The sequence below is a fragment of the Notamacropus eugenii genome, chromosome 2 (genome assembly GCF_028372415.1).
Source record: "Notamacropus eugenii isolate mMacEug1 chromosome 2, mMacEug1.pri_v2, whole genome shotgun sequence".
NCBI lineage: Eukaryota > Metazoa > Chordata > Mammalia > Diprotodontia > Macropodidae > Notamacropus > Notamacropus eugenii.
The window spans coordinates 353,148,174-353,169,919 of record NC_092873.1 but is presented as its reverse complement, the minus strand read 5'-3'; the positions used below and the strand labels follow the sequence as shown (position 1 = coordinate 353,169,919).

At 45.6% G+C, this 21,746-nt stretch overlaps 1 protein-coding gene and 1 long non-coding RNA gene across 5 annotated transcripts; one reads left to right on the top strand and one right to left on the bottom strand.

Moving 5' to 3' along the window:
• Positions 1 to 274: 274 nt before the first annotated feature.
• On the top strand, positions 275 to 6,839 carry LOC140528389 (uncharacterized). Of its 3 annotated transcripts, none has more exons than XR_011975166.1 (5): positions 275 to 465; positions 955 to 1,115; positions 1,449 to 1,570; positions 1,742 to 1,922; positions 6,395 to 6,839. It is a non-coding gene; the product is annotated as an uncharacterized lncRNA (long non-coding RNA). The 3 variants fall into 3 exon arrangements; XR_011975167.1 differs by having other exon boundaries at positions 277 to 395; positions 1,760 to 1,922; XR_011975165.1 differs by having other exon boundaries at positions 277 to 465; positions 1,760 to 1,922.
• COPZ2 (COPI coat complex subunit zeta 2) lies at positions 2,698 to 16,015 on the bottom strand. 2 transcript variants are annotated; one of them, XR_011975164.1, is made up of 10 exons: positions 15,732 to 16,015; positions 14,652 to 14,726; positions 12,328 to 12,409; positions 11,087 to 11,178; positions 10,538 to 10,593; positions 9,986 to 10,063; positions 6,629 to 6,680; positions 5,137 to 5,175; positions 4,444 to 4,574; positions 2,698 to 3,249 (listed from the first exon to the last, which is right to left on the bottom strand). XR_011975164.1 is itself a non-coding variant. In XM_072646181.1 (9 exons), exons 1-9 carry the CDS (start codon positions 15,852 to 15,854, stop codon positions 3,202 to 3,204), a joined length of 645 nt encoding a protein of 214 aa, XP_072502282.1. In that variant the 5' UTR covers positions 15,855 to 15,980; the 3' UTR covers positions 2,698 to 3,201. The 2 variants fall into 2 exon arrangements, 1 of the variants encoding a protein (XP_072502282.1); XM_072646181.1 differs by lacking the exon at positions 4,444 to 4,574 and having other exon boundaries at positions 15,732 to 15,980.
• Positions 16,016 to 21,746: the final 5,731 nt, after the last annotated feature.

Genomic DNA, 21,746 nt, shown 5'->3' with positions numbered 1-21,746 from the left:
TCTTCTCTCCTCCCCTCCCATTGGGTCTTCTCATGACCCTCCCTTTCTCGGCCCTTCCAATCTACCTAAGGTGGGCGCAAGGGCTTACCCTGCAGTCCATACTTCCATCACCCGCAACCCGCACCTCCACTCCCCTGCCACCCACGCCTCGATCCTGTTTTGCCCTGCCAGGGAAACTCTTGGACCTCCTCAGCTCTCTTCACCCCTGGTTGGCTCTCAGCTCCTTCCATTCCCATCCCCCCACCCACCCCATTCCTGTTCTCATAACTCAATTAACTGAATTCTAAGACGTTGGCACCGGATGCCAGGAAGGAACTGTGACCCCTGGCTCATCCCCTTACTGTTTTTCTTACTGTTTCCAGCTCCTCGCCTCTTCCCCACTCCACCCACTTTGGGTCAGTCACTGGATCCAGTTCTACTCTCCAGGGAGAGACTCTAACCCCTCCCTGCCTCCGGCAGTCTGGGGTAGGAAGGGATGGGGAGGAAGGTGGCGGAGCCGAGTACTGGCTAGGGCAAGAGAGCAGCCAAGCTATTTTTGCAAAATTCCTCATTCTCTGTCGCACTATTTTCTCGTCAGCTAGAACCTGAAATCTAAGTCAATTGCATTATTGGTCTTTCCCCCGTCCACAGTTGTGCATACATTGGTGCTATTATTGTTAAGACCGGTTAAGCCGGGTCGTATTAGAGGCAGACCATAATGGTGAAGGGGGAAAGAGGGAGGAGGAGAGAAACAGAATCTCAGCTGCCAACATTAACTTATTATTTATTCCCTGGTTGCTGGGAGTTGCAGGCAAAGTTTAAGTTGCCGGGTTGTTCTACGGTCGCTAGGGAGGTACCCAAGTCGTACCTAGCGGAGGTGGAGGAGTGAGATGGAGGGTGAGGACTGAGAGGCAAATCAGGACAGAAAGGAGGGGCTGAGCCTGCAAATTTTTGACTGCTTTGCCATGCTCCAAGTTTCCCTCCAGGTGGCGCTACAGGACTGCAGATGTCGCCCTGGGGGTGGAGCAAACGTGAGACTGAAGGCTTAGACCCGGTCTAGTCAGAACTGGAAGAGGCGGGGCTGGAGACCGAGAACGGAGCCCTTCCAAGGAAATGAGCCTATTGGGACCTGGATGGTAGGCATCCTCAAGAAAGTTCTTAACTTGAATGCAAAGTTTCCAGGTTAAGGAAGAAAATAGTGAACCAAATCCCTAGGATCTACGTACAGGCCTATAGGCACGCTACCTCGAATTAATCTCATCGACATTTTTTTGTACATAGCTGTTGCAAGATATCTTCCCCTGTAGAATGGGAGTTTCTCTAGGGTAGGGACTGTTTTCTGCCTTTATAGAAGGCTTGGCAGTGTCTGGCATGTAATAGGCATTTAATAAATCTTAGTTCAACTTCATCTTAAAGAGGAAGAAATTATAACCCATAGAGATGACTCTAATTTCCCTTTGGTCATACAGGTTAAATGGCAGTTAGAATTTGAAGCCAGAACCGGTGACTCCAAATCCAGTGATCTTTTTATCACCGTGGAGAAGGAGGGATGATGGTACTGGAGAAGGAGCACAGCACTCTTAGAGCATAGGTTGGAATCCTGCCTCAGACATTTACTCTGTCACCTACCCTCTCTAATCCTGTTTCCTCACCTGTAAGATAATTGTAACATCACACAGGATTGTTATAAGGATCAAATGAGATAATATATGCAAAGCACTATAAGTGCTATGTAAATGTTAGCTATTATTATATTTCACAGGGATGTTTGTTTATCTAGGACTAGATCTTGGGCTCCTTTCCAGCTCTGAAGGACAGATGACTTTGAGTCTGTGGTACCTTGAGAAAGCCCCTGGAAGAAGGCTCTACTTTTCTCCTCTCTTTCCAAAATGCTCCTGGATTCCTTTATTTACTCCCTGTGCACCTGCCCAATCTGAGAACAGGTGTGTTCTAATAATCTGTTTGGAGAGGTGTTGGGTCACATATTTGTGGTGGGTGGTCCTCCCTGCTCTTTCTTGAAGCTGCACATCTCGCCTTTCTAGCATATAAACACAGTATTGTTGTTCAGTCTTTTCAGTCGTGTCTGACTCATGACCCCTTTTGGGGTTTTCTTGGCAAAGATACTGGAGTGGTTTGCCACTGCCTTCTCCAGCTCACTTTATAGATGAGGAACTGAGGCAAATAAGGTTAAGTGACTTGCTCAGGGTCACACAGATAGTAAAGTATCTGAGGCCAAATTTGAATTAGGAAAATGAGTCTTCCTAAATCTGGCCTCAAAACTCTATCCATGGTACCACCTAGCCCCATAAACACAGTATACCTGTGCATATACATGGCTGGCTTGAAGATGATGACTAGGCTGAAGAACTCTCCAGAGTCCACACTGGGGATCATGAAAGGACTGGTGAAGACCAGATACAGCAAAAAAAAGACAAATGATGAGGGATGGCCCAGAGTAGTTAGGAACCTCTGGTGGGTTGGGGAAAAGCAGGAAAGAGTGAGTGACAAAACCACCCACCATGTGCTGGCAAACACAACATACTACTAGCATCCCTCCTCCCCCTTATTCTCTCATGTTTCACATACTCCATCCTTAGAGTCACACACAAACACAAGGTCACATACCCTGATGGTATGGCACAGGGGCACATATTGCCTAAGTACCAGTCTCATATATACACACAACCTCCTGGGTTGGGAGAAACAGGAAGGCCCAGATAGGAGACAAATATTGTTTTATTGCAGTCCTCAGTGCCTGGTCTCAGGTCCCAGACAGGGAGACAAAAGAGTCCACCATTAAGGAGGCAGATCAGTTGGTTGTCTTGGGGAGTGGGCATGGGAAGGAATAGCTGACTGATTCAACCATGACAGTGATCTAAAGGTGGGATGGGATACTGGAGAGTAATGAGTTCCCTATCACTGGAAGTCTCCAAGTGGAGGCTAGTTGTCCCCTTCAGGATAAAGCACAGGGAATGCCTATTGGGATGTCTGGATAAGAAGATGAACAAAGTCCCTTCCAGCTCTATGATTTTATGACTCAAAGGATAGGGTCCCCTCTGGTCAATGCATCAGGTCTAGAACTCAGGATTCTGCATTAGTATTAGGAAGAAGCTTGGGAAGGGTGTAAGGGAGGGACTCTCTTGTTTCTCTGGGTCCTCAGCATTTTACAGAACTGAGGAAATGGTCCGTGGAGCAGGTGGGCAGGTTTGGCTCCTATGGTTTTCACTTTAGTAAAGACCACTTAATTTGCTCCTTGGCAGATTGTAGAACCTATTTTGGGGTAGGGGGAGGATGGAGAGAGAACAGGAGGAGAGAAAAGGAAAGTCAGTTATCCAGTGACCCTGTAATCCCAAGGACTCTCTGTACTAGGTGAGAGGACTCAGCTGTCTCAGGGTTACTACAGGGCTGGCCCTCAGCCACTAGGTGGCAATAGTATTTCTCTACCTGGTCAGGGGTGGGGAGCAAAGGGGGCGGGCACATTTGGGAAGTTCGAACTCTGGCTTTCTAGTCTTGGTCAGGATCCAAAAACTAACATACCCATCCCCAATCCCGCCTGGCAGTTCAAGGTTCTCTGCCGTCTGCTGACACGTGGGCAAAGGGAGTGGCGATCATGTCTCCCCTGCCCCCTCCACTGGCGTAGCAAGGCCAGAGGGATCCAGGTCCCGCCCATGCTGATGCCAGTGCCACGTCCAAGCCCGGAGGCAAACATAGAGAGAAGCTCCAGTGTTTGCCCCACCCAGGCACCTCTCAGCCCACTTGGGGGCCCTGGGCTACTGTCATCCTGTTCAGGCAGTCTGACTTTATGCTCTGCAGAAGGGTCCCCAAGGTGGTACAGCTTGGATGCTGATGCCTCATCCCCACCCGATCCCCCCAGCACACCCAAAGACTAACACGGAGGTACACAGAAGAACTTGTGGAGACAGGCCTCTCCTTCCTTTACAGACATACAAAGACACACTCAGACACACCTGCAGCTACCCACAACCTGAGCAATTTACCTCTCCCTACGTAACAAATCTGTGCTCACACAGATCGCAGCTGTGGACATAACCTCCAGCATTGGCCCCAGAGGCATTAACCCTCCCTCACCCTTTCTTTTCCTTCTTTTTCAGAGGCAGGCATTGAGTCAGAGGCTGAATGTTGGGTTTTCCAGCCTGTCTCCACCTGGAACCCAACTCCCTCATTCCAGTCTCTTATGAGTCCTTTCCCTAGCGATCCACTTCACTGAAGGAGCTGGCTCCTTTCCATCCCCTCCTGGTGACAGGATCTGGGCATTTGGGAGCTGGGCCAAGTGAGCACATTCTAGTCTCTGTCCACCCCAAAATCTCTCAATGTAGTTGGCTCAGACTAGCTGGATTGTGAGAAGGCAAGACAAGTAGTGAACCCAGGGGCAAGGAAGGAGCCCAGATAAGCCTGAGCTAGGGCAAACTGTTATAGACTGCAAAAGGAAACATGGTACCAAACCTGGGACCCAGTGCAAGAGAGAGAATGAGTAGGAGCGAGTCCTCTCGCTTCAGCTATGGTCGCAGGGGAAGGTAGTTAGTGAATGCCTGGAGCAGGGAGCTTCATGCAAACAGGATTAGTCTGAGAAGAACCTGTGGGGGTGGATAAGTAGAGGAAAGATGGACAGATAAGCAGGAAGTTTATGTAGCTGGAAACCCAGGCAGGGACCAAAGCTGGGGGAACCCCACCTCCCCACAAGGCATGGTCTTACAGAGGATGTGGTAAGTGTGGCTTCTGTGACAGACTGAGTCCTTGAAGAGTTTGGTGTTATAGGTTTAAGGATAAGTGAGAATAAGGAGTTGGAGGAAGGATGGGGAGCAGTAAAAATCCTTCCACAGGGTCCCAAAGACCCCAGCCATAACCATGAATGCCAAGGGGGAATGGAGAGGAAGGTGGTAAGAAGGTTCTTTACCCCCCCTTCTTTAGACAGAAGGAAAGAAGGGAGTAAAGACCTCTTATTGAAGACTGGGATGGATGAGATCAGCTGATGAGGTCAAGCTCTTCTCATCCTGTGACATTCTTTCTTCCCAGGACTGTTCATCTTTGCCCTCTCCCTCCTGCAAGTTTCTGGGTCTGCCCCCTCTGCCCTCCCCTTCCTCAAGCTATCCCTTGAAATACTCTTCCAAACTTGATTTCAGGTTCCAGGGTGCCTACCTGGGCCACACTCTGCTCAGACAGACCACTGTCATCGACCTGTGGGGGAACAAAGTCAATGGTGGAGGGAGCGTTAGAAAGAGTGGGACATTGCAGGGGGGCAGGAACACAGGAACAGAAGACGAGCAGAGGAGAGAACCCTGAGAACATGCTTTGGCAGTTGTGACCCTGATTTCTTCTGATGTTTAAGGAAAGGAGTGAGGGAGGAAATCTCATCCAGCTATGAGGGAAACTAGACTGGGATAAATGACTTTCAAGGCCAAGGCAACCAGGTGACTTTTAGGATCGTGGAACTTAGGGGAAAGGACATAAAAGACTATCTAGTCTCACTTTATGGTTAATACAATAATCCTTCCCTATGTAGAGCCCCTGGGCAGCTAGATGGTATGGTAGATAGAGCACCAGTCCTGGAGACAGGAAGACTCATCTTCCAGAGTTCAACTCTGACCTCAGACACTTCCTAGCTAAGTGACCCTGGGCAAGTCACTTAACCCTATTTGTTCCAGTTTCCTCATCTGCCAAATGAACTGGAGGAGAAAATGGCAAACCACTCCAGTATCTTTGCCAAGAAAACCCCAAATGGGGTGATGGAGAACTGGACATGACTGAATACAATTAAACAATAATGACAACAACATACTTTCCTCAAACAATCCTCTGAGATGATTAGCAAAAAGTATTACTACTCCTATTTTATTGAAGGGTGGTGTCAAACTCAAGTAGAAAAGGGGACCACTTAGGGGCAGCTAGGAGAGAGTACTGGCCCTGGAACAGGGAGACCTGAGTTCAGATATGGTCTCTGACACTAGCTGTATAAATCCGGGCAAGTAAGTTAATCTTGACTGCCTCCCAAAGAAAAAGAAAATCTGTGCGTAAGGATCCCTGCAGGCTGCATATCGACTTAGCTTTGAAATGTAATATTATTTACAATTTATTGTATTTTTATTTATTTTGTTAAGCATTTCCCAATTACATTTTAGTCTGGTTCCCAGTCAGGCCTAATATGAACTGACACATGTTTTGATATCTCTGCAGTAGACCCAAATCCGGTGGTTTTCCTATTACAACTTGCTGCTTTTCTTAGAGGACATGGTTTTTACACCTCTTTGGCAAATAGACCTTCCTCCCAGTAGTAAGGACAAAATGCTTAGAGATCTAAAGGGGTTGGAGTAAGTGGGTAGTTATGGGAAGGGGGTGGTTTTGAGGTCCTAAAGGGGCAATGATCTCTTGCTCACTACATCTCTACCTTTCTTTCTAGGAAACCTGTCCTTTTCTCCATTCAGTTCCTGGCAGTCCCAAATCCAGCCAACCCTTATGGGCCAAGTCAAGGAACAGAATGTCTCTGAAAGGCTCCAGCCTTCCAAGGAGTGGGTTCTCCAGTATTCAGTTAGGAGAGGAAAAGAGAAGGGAAAAGGAAAGGAGGTTTCTAGCCCTCCCTGCTACCCTGTGCCTCAGGCTAGGACAAAGAAGGGAGAAGAACAGAGATCCTTACCCGGAAGTTCACTTTCTGAATCACCTGCTGGGGATCATTCTCCAGAATTACACTAAAAATAAAAACAACAGGAGGAAAATGGTGTAAAACTAGTTATCTTCCCAATTTCCTTTCTACTAAGCATCCCTTGAGACCAGGGACTGACTTCCTTTTCTGTTTCTTTTCAGCCCTAAGACAATGTTTTGCATATAATAAATTCTTCATAAATGTTCTTCCTTCCGTTCTCCCAATCTTCTTTCTTTCCTTTCTCCTTCCTTTCCTTTCCTCCCTCCCTTCCTCCCTTTTTTCTTTCCTCTCTTCCTTCTTTCCTCTCTCCCTCCCTTCCTTCTTTTTTTCCTTCCTTCCTCCATTCCTTTCTTGTTTCTCAAAACCCAGGTGAATCTCACCTCCTCCTGGAAGCGTACCCTGATTCACTTGAATTGTATTGCCCTTTTCTTGCCATTTACCTTTAAATCCTGCCTCCACCCAATCTTGGCCCAGCATTTAGGCCTCTGTATTACACAGTAAAGTTTCATTCATTTGGACCCTATGACTTTGGACTTGGCACTAACCATTCATACACTGTGCCTGCCATTGAGTCATGTCTCTCAAGCTGGCTAAGTGTTTTATACATATTGGCTCAATAGGAGAAGTCCAAAAATGCTGGCAGGCCCTGGTGTTATTATTCCCATTTTCATCCTACAGAAGAGGAAACCGGGGCACAGAGAGGTTAAGGTTCATGGTCCCACAGCCAGTGTCAGAAGCAGGATTTGAACTCAGGTCTTCCTTCAAATTTTGCACCCTATGCTACACCATGCTGCCTACAGAGTAGAAATATCACAATTTTTAGACTAGTGGGTAGAGAGGATCCAATCTCAAATTCATAGCTTTTTAAAGCTACAAAATTAAGGGCTCTTTCATAAATTATGCCTTCAACCTCTATAAGCTGCTAGGTGACACAGTAGATAGAGCATTAGGCATGGTTTCAGGAAGACATGAGTTCAAATACTACCTCAAATAATTACTAGTCACTTAATCTGTTTACCTCAGTTTCTTCCACTGTAAAATGGGAATAATATACCTCCAGGATTGTTGTGAGGATCAAATGAGATAACTGTTGTAAAGTGCTCAGCACAGTGCCTGGCACATAGTAGGCCCTTAATAAATATTTATTCCCCTCCCACTCCCCTGGGTTCAGCAATAAACTCGTGTACTCGAAAGGGCTCTGATGTTTAGGGAACATTACATAATTAAGTCCCATTGTGAATTATAACTTTTTCCTTCCATTTATCTCATTTTACTTATGAAGATCCTACTTTTGTCTTCAATTTTAATATGCACCATCCTTAAAAGTACATGTTTAATAATTTAATTTTTAAAATAATTTTTAATAATATCATAATCAAAAGAGACATCTTGGTTTCATGGATGGAGAGCTGGCCTCAGACTCATGAAGACCTGGATTTCAGGCCTATTTCTGACACATGCTGGTTGTGTGACCCTGGGTCAGTCACTTAATTTTTCAGTTTCTCCAGAATCAATCATCACTGATCTAGGATGCCCTCATTGGGAGTGCCCTGTATCCATGAAATCACTGGTCCAGTCTAAAAAACTTAAAGGAACCAGCCCGTCTTTTCTCCTGTCTTATTCCAAATTGGGGTTCTACTCTGTTCATTTGTATTTGTTTGAAGGTCAGGTCTGACACTTACTACTTGTATGATCTTGGTTGGGTCACCTAACTTATTTGGGCTTCTGTTTGGGGTATGATGGATATGGAGTCAGGAAGACCTGGGTTCAAGTCTCATTTTAGACACTAGCTGTGCAACTCGGAGCAAATCTGTTAACCTATCTGTGCCTCAGTTTCGTCATCTGTAAAATGAAAATGCCAGACTTGATGGTTTCTTCCAGCTCTAATTCTATGCTCCAGTAATCCCTATGATCTCACAGTGTTATAAGGTAAGTACTCTGTAACCTTAAGACTCCATAGTAATATGAGCTGTATCCTTTATATAAATGTGAGTTATTGCTATTTGCTTTTCCTTTGTTTTACTGAGCTCCTAAATAATTTGTGTAAAGGTTTGTGTTCCTTGTGTCCCATCTTTTCGTGCAGCTTGGGTGGTACTGTTTTCCCCCATCAATCTGTAGGGATTCCTGGAAAGCTGGGAGTGCATCTGCTTCCTCCCATTAGGACCAGCTCTGAGCTCTGTCCCAGGCTGACAGCAGCATATCCCCAGGAACCCAACTTTCAGGGAGCTCAGGTCAGTTTATTTGGTTACTTTGTCCTCATTTCATAGTAAACCTCCCAAAGTATCCCACTCCCACCTGGTTAAAAAAAAAAAAAAAGCATGGATTTTCCTAATGCCAAAGGACCTCTTTCCTGGACATTCTCTTGTAGAAATCCACCTCTTGATCAAATGCCTCCTCTTTTTTTGAAAAAAGACTGGGGCTTCAAGGAGACATTAGCTCTACTCTGCATTGCATAATCTGGTGTTCTCCATATAGACACTAAGATTTTTCTCAGGGAGTGGGATGAGTCTGTGTATAGAATATTTTATACTGTCTAAAAGGCCAAGGACTTAAAGAGCCATTTTCTGATTATCTGCACCAATGTTGGGTGGCCACAATTTAGATAATCCTCAAATAGCAGATAATCTAAAAAGTAATTTTTATTCAATATTCTAGTTTGTTTTTTCATCTGATCTAACTTCCTAAGTCTGTTTGGCCTTGGCTAATATTAAAATTAGACTGAATTCTCCAAGCTCTCACTAAGTAGTGCAGGAAAGTGAATGGAGCTCAAGCTGCACATTAGAAAGAAGCTGATCCAGGATTTACAAATACCATGTACTGTGGATAGTGAGACTAATCCATGTTGGTCTAATGGTGTTTTAAAATCATAATAACTCATATTTATATAGATTTGGAAGAGGGAGGAAACAGACAATAACTCACATTTATATAGATTTGGAAGAGGGAGGAAACAGACAAACGATTTTATCTATGTGAGGAATTCATGATGGAGAAATTCCTTCTACCCAAGTAGCTCAACAACTTAAGGGTAATTTATTATTTTCGGATTGCTTGTTGCAATCCTCGGATGTGAAGTCATTGGCTCATGGGCACCCAGTTAGTATGTGTTAGAACCCAGGTCTTTCTGACTCCAAGGTTGACCCGCTATTCCCAGACTTCCTCTCATGTTGAATTTTAGGTCTACAAGGTATTTTCTTCACACTCACACCCTCTGTGAAAGCTCTGGCTCAGAACCTTATCTAGACAGCACTGTCCCTGTCCCTGTCTGTCCCTGTCCCTGTCTGTCCCTATCCCTGACAATTCCTGTGGAATGTCCCCAGTGACCCTCTTTCCTACCCATCCGCTTCTTACCCGCCATCCACGATTTCATCCACCACCAGGAAGGCTCCATCCATGTTCTCTACCAATGAGCGTTTCTCTATGTTCCTCCTGAAGGTATAACCAGTTATATGTGCTACCTCCTGCTTCTGGCAGGGGATAATGGGATCTCCCAACAATTTCCCTCTCCCATAAAACACAGATGATCAGGGGTTAGAGGGGGCCTATGGTGGGAGGGAGACAGAATCTATGTTTCCCTGATCCTATAGTAGGACTTCTGTTATCTACCCTGCCCCTCACTGGCCCAAGCCTTTACTTAAGGCAGCAACATCACATCCATCAAGGGATCTAACCTGGGTCAAAGTCCACAATGGTTATACCTTCTAAATGGCCATACCCTCGTGGGTCAAGGGGGCTAGGAATGAGAACTAGAGAAGGAGGGAGGGTTCCCTTCCCAGCTTTGAGGAGGCTGAGGCTGGGGCACATTAGAGGAAGGCACCTCCTTGGTGTAGAAGGTGTCTGGAGGATGAGAGTATCCAGGGCTCAGGGGAATAGCTCAACTCTGGAGGTCATGGTGTCACTTACCGTAACACATGGTTCAGGGAATCAAACAGGCAGGTGAGGACCGACATGAGCATCAGCTGGGTGGGGTTAGGGGGGGAGAAAAGAAAAGAGAGTGGACCCAGTAAAGCCAGGGAGAGATTTCAAAAACAATACTAGATGCCTGGGGGTAAGTGGTTTTTCCATTCCCAAGAGGTACTAGGATGGCCCTGAAGTAGGTAGAACTTAGTACAGAAGTGAATGACTTCACATCTGAATGAAGCTGGATCATAGTATGAAGAGAGATCGTGGAATCTCCTTTTATTGATACAAGAAAAGGATGAATGGCTAACAAACATAAGTCAAGCCTCATTTCACCTGGAGGCAGTAGCATGGAAGAGATAAGTTTTCAAGGTCTCTTTTGGATCAAGGATTTTCATTAGGTGGTAGGCTAGATCACAATGCCCCATGAAGAAAATCAATGCTCAGCCCACCAAATCTTCAGAACCCTCTCCCCCTCCCCTAGCCCATCCCAACCCTCCTCCCAGACTTTTCATTGGCCCTCACTGTCTCCCCACAGGCCCTTGTGTTCACCTCATTCTCCTGGGATGAGCCTACCACATACAGGAAAAGGTCGATGCTGCTCTTGTAGACAATGGTCATGCCTCCAAAAAAAGCAATCTCACCTGAAAGGATGTTAAGAGGGAAGAAAGGGAGGACATTCAGGCTACCTCCCACTGGCCTCATGCTCTACCTGCCTTCTAGCCTCAGTTGGCCCAGCCCTCACCCCCATCTCTATAGATCCTTGAGATCAGGGACCATCCTTTTGTCTTTGTATCCTGAGTGTTTATTATAGTGCCTGGCACAAAGTTATCCCTTCCACACATCACAGGAGTTAGGGGCAGGGGTCCTTGACATCTGGAAAATCTGAGTAAAATTTTTTGGTCCTCCCTTTGTAATAGAGATTGTTTTTTTCTTTTTATTTTATAGGGTATTTACAGTACCTTATTATAAAATGTGGGTTGGTATTATATACGGTACTATACATACATTCTATGTACTTCTGAGTTTCTAAGCTTTTCTATGTCCTCTGCCGGCCTTCAAGTGTTATCTGCAGCTTACACAAAAGTCCCTAAAAATTCCCATTTAATTTCTTATGCTGACCTGTGATATAAGAAACCTTGATGGGGAAAGTCATGATGTGGAAGGGATAACTGTAGTAAGTGTTTAATAAATATTTATTAATTGACTAACCGCACATTTCCCACAACTTCCTTTCTTTTCCTCCTTGAAGCCCAAACATATTTTCCCAGGCTGGGTCAGGGGGGTTTTCATGAAGGCAGGGATACAAGCCTACAGCCTAGAGAGAAGAGTATGAGTGAGGCAATCTACTGTCTAAAGTTTTCAGAGAAAGGAGACCAGGCCTATGGAGAAAAGGGCTAAACATAATTTCTGCCCTCATGGACCTCCAAGTTAGAGGAAGCCAGTAGGGAGGGGAGAATGGAAGCCTAGCACTTAGGGTACCAGGGCAGACCTCCAGATTCGAGTCTGAAGGTAAGAAGACAGCATGGGTGTTGAGTGGGTCGGGAAGGCTTTTCTTAAGAGGGAAGTGGGAGGGATGTAGGAAGACAGGCAGAAGAAAGGAAAGACATGTCAAAGTCGGGGAGCAATCACCCCAAGTAAAAGAAATGGCCTGTATGCAGTCTCAGAGGTGGCAAAGGAGTGAGGAGGAGCCAGGGCCAAATTTTGCCTGGTTGGAGGGCGGAGTTTCGGGCTGGGGAGTGAGGCTGAAGTGGGTTAAATTGGGGGACAACAATGGAAATGCAGTCACTTACTGTCAGCTCTATTAGTCTTGTTGAAGACGTTTTTCTCAAAGGCTTTCTGCTCCTTTATGGAGGGGAATGTATCATCATAATACTAGAGAAAAGGGAGAAGAGATGACCACGTGGTGGGCTGGGGCAGGGGAAGCGGGATGTTCAATCAATGTGGAGCTGCGGGCTGGACTCACAGAGCCACCTCCCAGCAAAGTCCCCAGGTCCCCAGGGTCTGCCTAGAGCAAACACATTCAGCACGGCCCCACCCCACTGACTGCCAATTCCAGACAAAAAGATTATAAAAAGGAAACTATTTGTTTTTTAAGCCTGCTGTCTTCTTTTAGAAACAGCTGGAGGTCAGTCAGCTATCTGGTTTTCTCTTAACAATCCAGCACGTTTGCTTGGTGACCTTAATATGCCAATTAGACTACATCAAGGGAACAATCACCTCACCACTTGTCTCCCCGCTGGTTTTGGTTCAAAAAATAGGTGTGTTAGAGTCCTGAATCATTTAAGGAACTCAACTTCTTCTGCAGAGAATTTGTCTAGAGGCAAATCTCCCCCAAGTTTTCAGGGCCTGTGATAATTACTGGGGCCTCAGATAGAAACGTAGAATGAACATTCCAGCTCTAGAACCTAGAGCCTCCAGACTTGTGTTTGGGGCCCTGCCTCCTACACTTTCCTAGATTCATGACCTTGGGCAAATCACCTCCCCACTTAGTATCCTTATCAGTAAAATGGAGGGGTTGGGCTAGCCGATCTCAAAGGTCCTTTCCAGATCCAATATTTGGTGACTGTGAGCTACTGCTTTAGCTATTGTGGGAGGGGAAGCTATCCAGTCTGGTAATGAGGCACCAGCAGGCTTTTGTACAACTTCCCCTTTGCCTTTTTTCAAGGCAAAGAAATGGTTGGCCTGAGCTTTTGGACCACTATCTGATAGCTTAGTATAATGTGTCTGGGAGGACAAGAAGCTTGGAACACTTGGGATTGGGTATTCAGTTAATGGTCTGGGATGAGGAGAAACCTTGGCCAAAGAGACTAAAGTTCTATTTTTTTTTTAAATCAAAGTCAAAGAGACTTGAGCTCTATTTCCCATTCTATATTGTATGAACTTACAATGTCTTCTCTAGGCCTTAGGTTCACCATTTTTTAACATGGGGATTTGCGTAGTAAGGAACTATAGAAAAATGTGGTATTTACCACATCTGGATAGATCTTTAAATCCTAAACCAGTTCAAAGGACCTGAGTATAAATCCAGTCTCTAACACTTACTAGGTGGGTGCCATGGATGTTATTTCACCTCCTCTGGGGCTTCAGTTTCCACTTCTTTAAAATGATGGGGCTGTACCAGCTGGACCCTTTCATCTCTCAATCCTATGACCCTATGATTTGTTCTCAGCTACAAAGGACTAGGTACAGCTGAGTCTCAATTAACTTCACATCTGACTTATGGATATTCTACAAATACAGTACTGGACCGATGAGCTGCCTCACTTCATCCCCCAGAAAGCTTTGGGAGTATTGTCTGCCTGGGAGTACAAATCTATTTGAATATTACAAAAAGTAAAGCATAATTTTTTAAATATTCAAAAATTCATTCCAAACTCCAGAGTGAACAACTTGGAGGTTATGTACCCTGCTAACTGAGACAACAATGTACATGATTTTTTTTCTAGTTAGACTATGATTCTCCTCCACCAATAAACACATAATGAAGACATGACAGAAATAATATGGCAAGATACATAAAGCACATTAGTAATCAGGAGACCTGGGTTCTAATCCTGCTTTTGCCACTAACTAGCTTTGTGAATTTGGGCAAGTTACCTCCCCTCTCTAGGCCTTTGGTCCCTTGTCTGTCAAATGTAGCAGGATGGACTATGTAATTTCTAAACTGACTTCTAGTTCTGACATTCTGTGATATTACGGCTGTTGGCTAAGTTGAAGATAATGAAGATAGCTTAGTTGCTAGATTTGGGGCAACTGGGACCACTGAGTTTCATTTTTTTTGTGGCATTACGTCTAAATCCCTAGAAGACTGAATATGATGTCCTCTCATTTTCTTAGGATCCATCTGGCCATTGGAAAGGGTGGAGAAAGATAAGGCTCTACTCAAGGAGATGCTCCTTTACCATACTACATGCAACCCAAACTGAAAATCTGAAAGTGGCAGGTGGGTGGACCTCATATCTATTCTGAGATACCATGGAGGAGGCCTAGTGTTTTACACTGGCTTGGAGTCCAGGGGACTCTAATCTTTGGTTTTCTGGGTTGTTATATTCCTAGAGACCTTTCTGATGAGCTGGGGCAGGGGAGGCTATAGGAAAGAGAGATAGGGAGTTACCTTGGCCAGAAGCCGTTGTCCATCATTATCCAGGATGAAAACTGCTTTGACAGTGTAGAGAGATGGTTCCTGCAACTGACCCCAAGCAAAGGAAGAGTAAGCTGGCTGAGGAGGGAAGTGACCATCAGACCTATTCATCCCAGTCACTGAAGAAAGGGAATCATCAGGCTTCACAGGATCCCTTTCATGGAGATCCACAGTGTCTGACTGCTCTGCAGTCTCCTCACTGCCCCAACACTGAAATCCCCACTGACTCCTCTTTTCTGAGGCTGCTGAGTTTCCAGGAAGCTTCTACTCTGCCTCAGAGGCCAAGGCCTGCTGCTGGGTGACCCCTTTCCGTGCAGAAGGTCCACCCAAACCCAAGTTCTGTCATGCACTGACTGCTCCAGAGTCTAAGTCGGAGTGTATCACAGAACCTGGGCTGGGGAGACTCGCGGAGGTCCTTTTCTGACCCCCAGCAGAACCTTCTCCCTACTGATTCCAGAGCTTCAGGATCTGATCCAGGACTGGGATCCACTTTCCCAGAGAGCTTGGGAATGTCAATCAGATGCAGAATCCGACACATCCACATGGTTGGGTCTCGAACTTGGCCAGGAGGATGGGACAGCTTCCCCTTTCCCCACCCCCACCCGTCATCCCTTATCAAATTGGCAGCCTTACTCTTCTCTTTCGCTTTCCTAGAGTTGGCATGCCCACCTGGAACCTCCAGAAAGCAAGAGGCACTCGGAATTTTTCTTAGTACATGTGCACGGTCGAATGTGCCCACACCCTGCACCCCCAATACCGAACCCAAATCGATCTAGAATTCTAGCCAAGCCCAGATCCAGAACCCTCCCCATGAGTTTGGACCAAGAGCTCATAACTTTTTTTCCTCTCGTAGCCCAGAGCCCTTTCCTTACTAGGGCTCAGGACACCACTAGCCCTCCCAGCCCTTCTAGCGCTTTCCGACCCCCGCGCCCCAGCCCGGACGACGGCGGTGGCCGAAAGTTCCTGGAGCTGCGCCCTGGCCGCCGCCGCCCCTAAAGCTGGGGAAGTTGTGAGTTGGTCGCAGCTCCGAACGCTCCCGAGCGCGCAGCGTACCCGCAGCCCCGGGGGCTCCGTGGCCCCAGCGCCCTGCGCCGTTCCACCCCGGGCTGCCGCCGCCACCTCCGCGGCGGCCCCCTCCCCTGGGTGCGGACGTGGCCAGGCCTCGGGCCGCTGCATTCCGCTCAGCTCCGCACTGACAGCACCGCCCGGCTCCGGCCCCGCCTCCGCCGCCCTCCCCCGCGGGGCTGGCCCGGCCCGTCCTGGCCCGCGGAGCGCGAAGCGCAGAGCGCTGAGCGCAGAAAGGAGAGGTCGGAGTGGAGCAGCCCCCCGAGGGAGGGGACTGCCCGCGATGCAGGGCTGGGAGGGAGGAGGGAGGCCGGCAGAGCCTCGCTTCGTCCTCTGGTCTCGTCACCTCTCTCTCTCTCTCTCTCTCTCTCTCTCTCTCTCTCTCTCTCTCTCTCTCTCTCTCTCTCTCTCTCTCTCTCTCTCTCTCTCTCTCTCTCTCTCTCGCTCTCTCTCGCTCTCTCTCGCTCTCTCTCGCTCTCTCTCTCGCTCTCTCTCGCTCTCTCTCTCGCTCGCTCTCTCTGTCTCTCTCAATCTCCTTTTCATTCCCTGTTTTTCTCTTTCCTCCCTTTTCTCTCTTCTCCTTTCTCCCTTTTTTTTCTCACTTCCCTTTTCCCCCCCTCTTCTCTCTCTGCTGGACTGGGAGTCAGGAAGATCTGAGTTCAAATGTGATCTCAGACGCTTAACTAGTTATTTGACTCTAGATTAGTGAGTTCAGCTGTCTGCTTCAGTTTTCTCGACTGTAAGTGAAGATAATAACATGACCAACTTCCCAGGATTGTCATGAGGACCAAATGAGATGACATTTGTAAAGCATTTAGCACAGTATATGTCTAGCCCATGTAAGGCACTTAATGAATGTTGGCTTCCTTTCTTCTATTCCTCTCTTTTCCTTTCTCTTTTCCCTCCTCACTTTTCCTTTTCTTCTCTCCTTTGTTCTCTTAAGTCACTTTCAGTTTTCTTCTCCCTTTCTTGTGTTTCTTTTCTCATTCCTGTATTTTTTTTCCTTCTTCTCTTCCCTTTTCAAATTCCTTTAAACTCCCCAATCTCTCTTCCCTCTGGCCTACTCTCTTCTACTTTGCCTAACTCTCCTTCCACTTTCATCCCTTTTTACCCTTACCTGCACTTCCCCCTCAGAGCTTTCTCATTCCTGTGTTTCACCTGTCTCCACCACATACGCACACACATGCACACATGCACGCACGCAGGCATAACACATATATACAATCAATCAATAAATATTTATTAAGCTCCTATTATGTACTGGGCATCGTGCTGAGCCCTGAGGGACACAAAAAGAGGCAAAAGACAGTTCAGTCCTCTTACAATCTAATGGGGGAGACCATATGCAAACAAATATATGCATAATACAAACTATATACAGGATAAATAGGAAATAATTAACACAATGAAGACATTAGAATGAAGAGGGATCAGGGAAGGCTTCCAGTAAAAGATGAGATTTTAGTTGGAATTTAAAGGAAGCCAGCAGAGGAGGAAGAGCGATCCAGGCATGGGGAACTGCCAGAGAAAATGCCCTGAGCTGAGAGATAGAGTGTCTTGTTTATGAAATAGGCAGGGGGCCAGTGTCATTGGATCAAAGAGCACTCATTGGAGACTAAGAAATCAGAAGACTGGAAGGGGATAAGTTATAAAGGACTTTGAATGCCAAATGGGACATTTTATATTTGCTCCTAGAGGCAATAGGGAGCCGCTGGAGTTTATTGAGTAGCAGTATAGCATGATTGGTAAAGTCACTTTAAGTGGCTGAACGGAGGATGGATTGGTGTGGGGGAAAATCTTAAGGCAGGCAGACCCACCACATGCTATTGCAATAATCCAGGTGTTTGGTGATGAGGACCTGTACTAGAAAGGTGGAAGTATCAAAGGAGAAAAGGGGAGGTATTCAAGAGACGTTGCAAAGGCAACATTGGCAGACTTTGGCAAAACCTTGGATATATATAGAGAGAGATCCAGAGTGATTCCTAGGTTGCCAGTCTTATGGACTGGGAGGATGGCATTGCCTTGGACAGTATTAGGGAAAGGGTGGGGTGTGGTTTAGGGAGAAAGATCATGAATTCTGTTTTGGACACACAGAGTTGAAGACGTCTGAATGGTAGTTGGAGGTCAGAAGAGTTTAGGGCAGAATAGGTAGATTTAAAGACCATCAATATAGAGATGTTAATTGCATCCATGGGAGCTGATGAAATAGAAAGTACAGAGGGAGAAGAGAAGAGGGCCCAGGACAGAACCCTGAGGGACACTTACAGTTAAAGGGCATGATCTGTAAGAGCATCCAGCAAAGGAGACAGAAGAGAAGCAACCAGATAGGAAGGAGGAGAACGGGGAGAGAGTGGCATCCTGACAACCTAGAGAGAAGAGAGTATCAAGGAGGAAACAGTGATCAACAGTGGCAAAGAGAGGTCAAATGCAGAGAAGTCAAGGGGACAGGAGATGGAGGACTGAGAGAAGACCACTGAATTTGGCAACTAAGAGGTCACTAGTAATTTTGGAGGAGCAGTTTCAGTGGAAAGATAAAGTCAGAAGCCAGATTGTAAAGGGTTACGAAGACCATGAGAGGAGAGGAAGCGGAGGCACCTAGTATAGATTGCTTTCTCGAGGCATTTAGCTACAAAGAGAAGACATATAGGAAGACAGAGGGGATGGAAGGACAAAGTGAGGGGTTTTTTGTTCAGGATGAGGGGCACACGAACATGTTTATAGGCAGTAGGGAAGGAACCAGTAGACAAGGAGAGATTGAAAATAAGTGAAAGAGTAGGGATGACAGAGGGAGCAATCTGTTGGAGGAGATAGGATGGAATGGGATCACTTGAACAAGTAGAGGAGTTGGCCTTGGTAAGGAGTGAGGCCACTTTATCATATAAAACAGGAGAAGGAGGAGATGATAATCAAGTCATCTGAGTGATAGGGGAAGCCTAAGAACGGAAAAGAAAAAGCTCATAGCAAATTGTCCTCCATTTTTTCTCATTCACACACTCTTATTTGTTCTTCTGGGTTTCTGATTCCCACCGGGGACTTACAGAGAGCAGTGGGCAGAGCCCATATTTTTGGTCTAGTATCAAGAGTCCAGAAACATGAACTGTCTCTTCTCATATTACCAATATCTTACTCAAAATCCAGAAGAGACTAGTAATCAAAAAACCCAGAAATGATAAAATTAAATAGGGAACAACTTTATTTGTATATATATATAACATATATATACATATATATAAATGTTCATTTTATTTTTAATGTTCTACAATCACTACTATAAAACTTGGATTTTCCCCCCCCTACCTAACCCCCACCACCCCCTCCCTCCCCAATACAGCATACAATTCTATGTAGGATCTACACATACATTGCTGTTGAAGACATTGGGAACAACTTTTGGAGCAATCTTTTGAAAACCTTGTAAACACTTCCCATCACAGATTTAGACCTAGAATCATAGAAATCAAAGGGATCCTCAAGTTTAGTCCAGCCCTCTTAGTCAGCTCAATTGTTTGTATTGTATAGCAGTAGAGGGGAACAGTGGCCCCCTTAAACCAAAAATAGAGACACCTCAACTCTCTGAAATAATGGAGATTTATATTGGTATGAATTTTTTCTTTTGGTCTGGATCTATAATTTAATTATTAAGGAATCCCAGTATATAATGCTGGCATTAGGGAATATCTACAATTCATTTGTACCTTGGATTCTTTTGTATATACACACACACATGCATAAATACATATATATGTATGTATGTTTTTGTTTATATTATAATCATTTTCAGCTGTACTCTTACTTTACCCCTTAACCCCTGAGAGCCTTTGCTTCTAACAACAACCAAAAAGTTAAGCAAGGTCAAACAACACCATAATCCAGTGTGACTACATGTACAACATTCCATACCCATAGTTTTCCACCTCTGTTACAAAAGAAGGGTGGTTGTTTTTATTGTTCGGTCACGTCCTACTTTTTGTGACCCCATTCAGGGTTTTCTTGGCAAAGATACTAGAGTGGTTTTCCATTTCCTTCTCCAGCTCATTTTACAGAGGAGGAAACTGAGGCCAACAGAGTTAAGTGACTTGCTCAGGTTCACAGAGCTAGTAAGTGTCTGAGGCTGGATTTGAACTCAGGAAGATGAGTTCTCTCATCTACTCTATCCACTCAGCCAGAAGGGTTCTATTTTTCCTCATCTTGTCTTCAGGCCCATGATTGATCATAGTTGTTACTCAGTGTACAGATTCATATAACATATTCTTGGAGAGTTGCCTAGGATACTGAGAGGTTAAATGACCTGCCCATAATCATGTAGCTTGTATATGTCAAGGGCAGGATCTGAGCTCATGTTTTCCTTGAGTTGTCAAATCAAAAATCATTTATTAAGCAATACTAAGTGCCTGACCTGTGGTAGAGCCTTCTGTGTACAAATTGGTCTGATCAGCCACAGTCAGACTCACTGTACCTTGACCTCAACATAATGGTGTCATTTGGGTTCTTTCTGAGAACAAAGAACAACCAACAAATCAACCACATAAGTGAATGAGTGAGTCACGTGAGATAATTTTTTTACAATAATACCTATCCTTAAAGAACTAACAATTGAATGGAGGAGACAAGAAGATATATAGACATAGGTATCCATGTCTATATCTTTCTACATATCTATATGAGAGAGAGGAGAGGAGAGGAGAGAGAAAGAAGGAGAGAGAAGGAAAGGAACAGTGAAGAGAGAAAGAGAGATACAGAGAAATGGAGAAAGAACATTTAAGGGAATATCAGAGGGAGGGTCCTAACAGTTGAGAATGGGGAGGAAGACAGTGAAAGGCCTTTTGCAGAGCTGTCTTGAAGGAAGCCAGGAAAGCCAAGAACCTGAGACAAAAGAGAGAGGGCATTCCTGGCACGGAGGAGAGACAAAAAAGAACAGAGCTGAGAAACTGAGGGTAGTATTTGAGGGATAAGAAGGCCAGTGCTGCTGGATCACGGAGTACTCAGAGGGGAGTTAAAGTAAAAGAAACTGGAAAGATAAGAAGAGATAAGGTTGTGAAGGATTTTAAAAACCAAACAGCATTTTATGTGTAACTCCAGTCCCTAAACCCATCGATGGATGGAGATCAATGTCCTCTGTCTCTATAAAGGAGGGGGGAGATAGAGGGAGGAAGGATGTGTGTGAGTTGGCCAGAGTGTAAGGGGAGATCTCTTTAGTTTTAATTTGGATCTTCTTTGAGTCCTTTTGGGTGTTTCTGGCTTCCATCTTTGAGAGGGAATATGGAAGAGGCCAAGCCCACTTCAAGTTGCTGATGGAAAAGAATCTGGAAAGACACAAGAGGATCTGACAGTCTCCATTGGGTCCCTATTCCCAGCTTCCTGTTATAATGTTGCTCTTTGTCCTTTGTTTTCTAAGAGGACCGATGACATCCCAGGGTGATGTCTTGAATTGCAGGTGAATTGGGTTTAATTGAGGCAGTTGCACAAAGTCATCAGATTAATTTTTTTCCTAAATCATCAAAAGCCAGTGGTAGGACAAAAGTCAACATGACTGGCAATGGCCCTGGATGTGGTAGATAACCTTGGTGTCTCAGATGCCTAAGCAAGCTCTAAGAGCTCCACAGCAACTGCTTCAACTGTCTTCATGGTCATTGGAACAAATTGTTCTCATCCACCCATTCTGTCCCAGAATCTACCCCAAATGTCTTCACATGTATGGGGTAGATAGCCCCCTAGTTTACCAATGAGTTTGAGACCCCTCAGTTACCCTCAATCTGCTTTTCATACTAGGGTGAGGCTGCTGTGCAAGCTGAAGTCTTGTAGCCACAGGTGAGAGTTGGGTGAATCAGGAAGACATCAAAGCTGGATGAGAATCCCTGAAAAAGGACTGAGCAAGTCTTCATACCTGAGGTGCTAGTCCTCTTTGAGTACTCCATACACCCCAGCTTGCTACTCTAGAGACTTTGGGGAATTTCCCCTTCAGTAAGATCTAGAACTCTCTCTTGGTTGATCCCAGTGGGAAAG

Coding starts and splice junctions, on each gene's coding strand:
- COPZ2 (XM_072646181.1), bottom strand. CDS start 15,854: ATGCAGCGGCCCGAGGCCTGGCCACGTCCGCACCCAGGGGAGGGGGCC. Junction 11,179..12,327: donor CAAGACTAATAGAGCTGACA/GTAAGTGACTGC, acceptor ACATCCTTTCAG/GTGAGATTGCTTTTTTTGGA. Junction 3,250..5,136: donor CTGAGCAGAGTGTGGCCCAG/GTAGGCACCCTG, acceptor ACCCCAAAATAG/GTTCTACAATCTGCCAAGGA.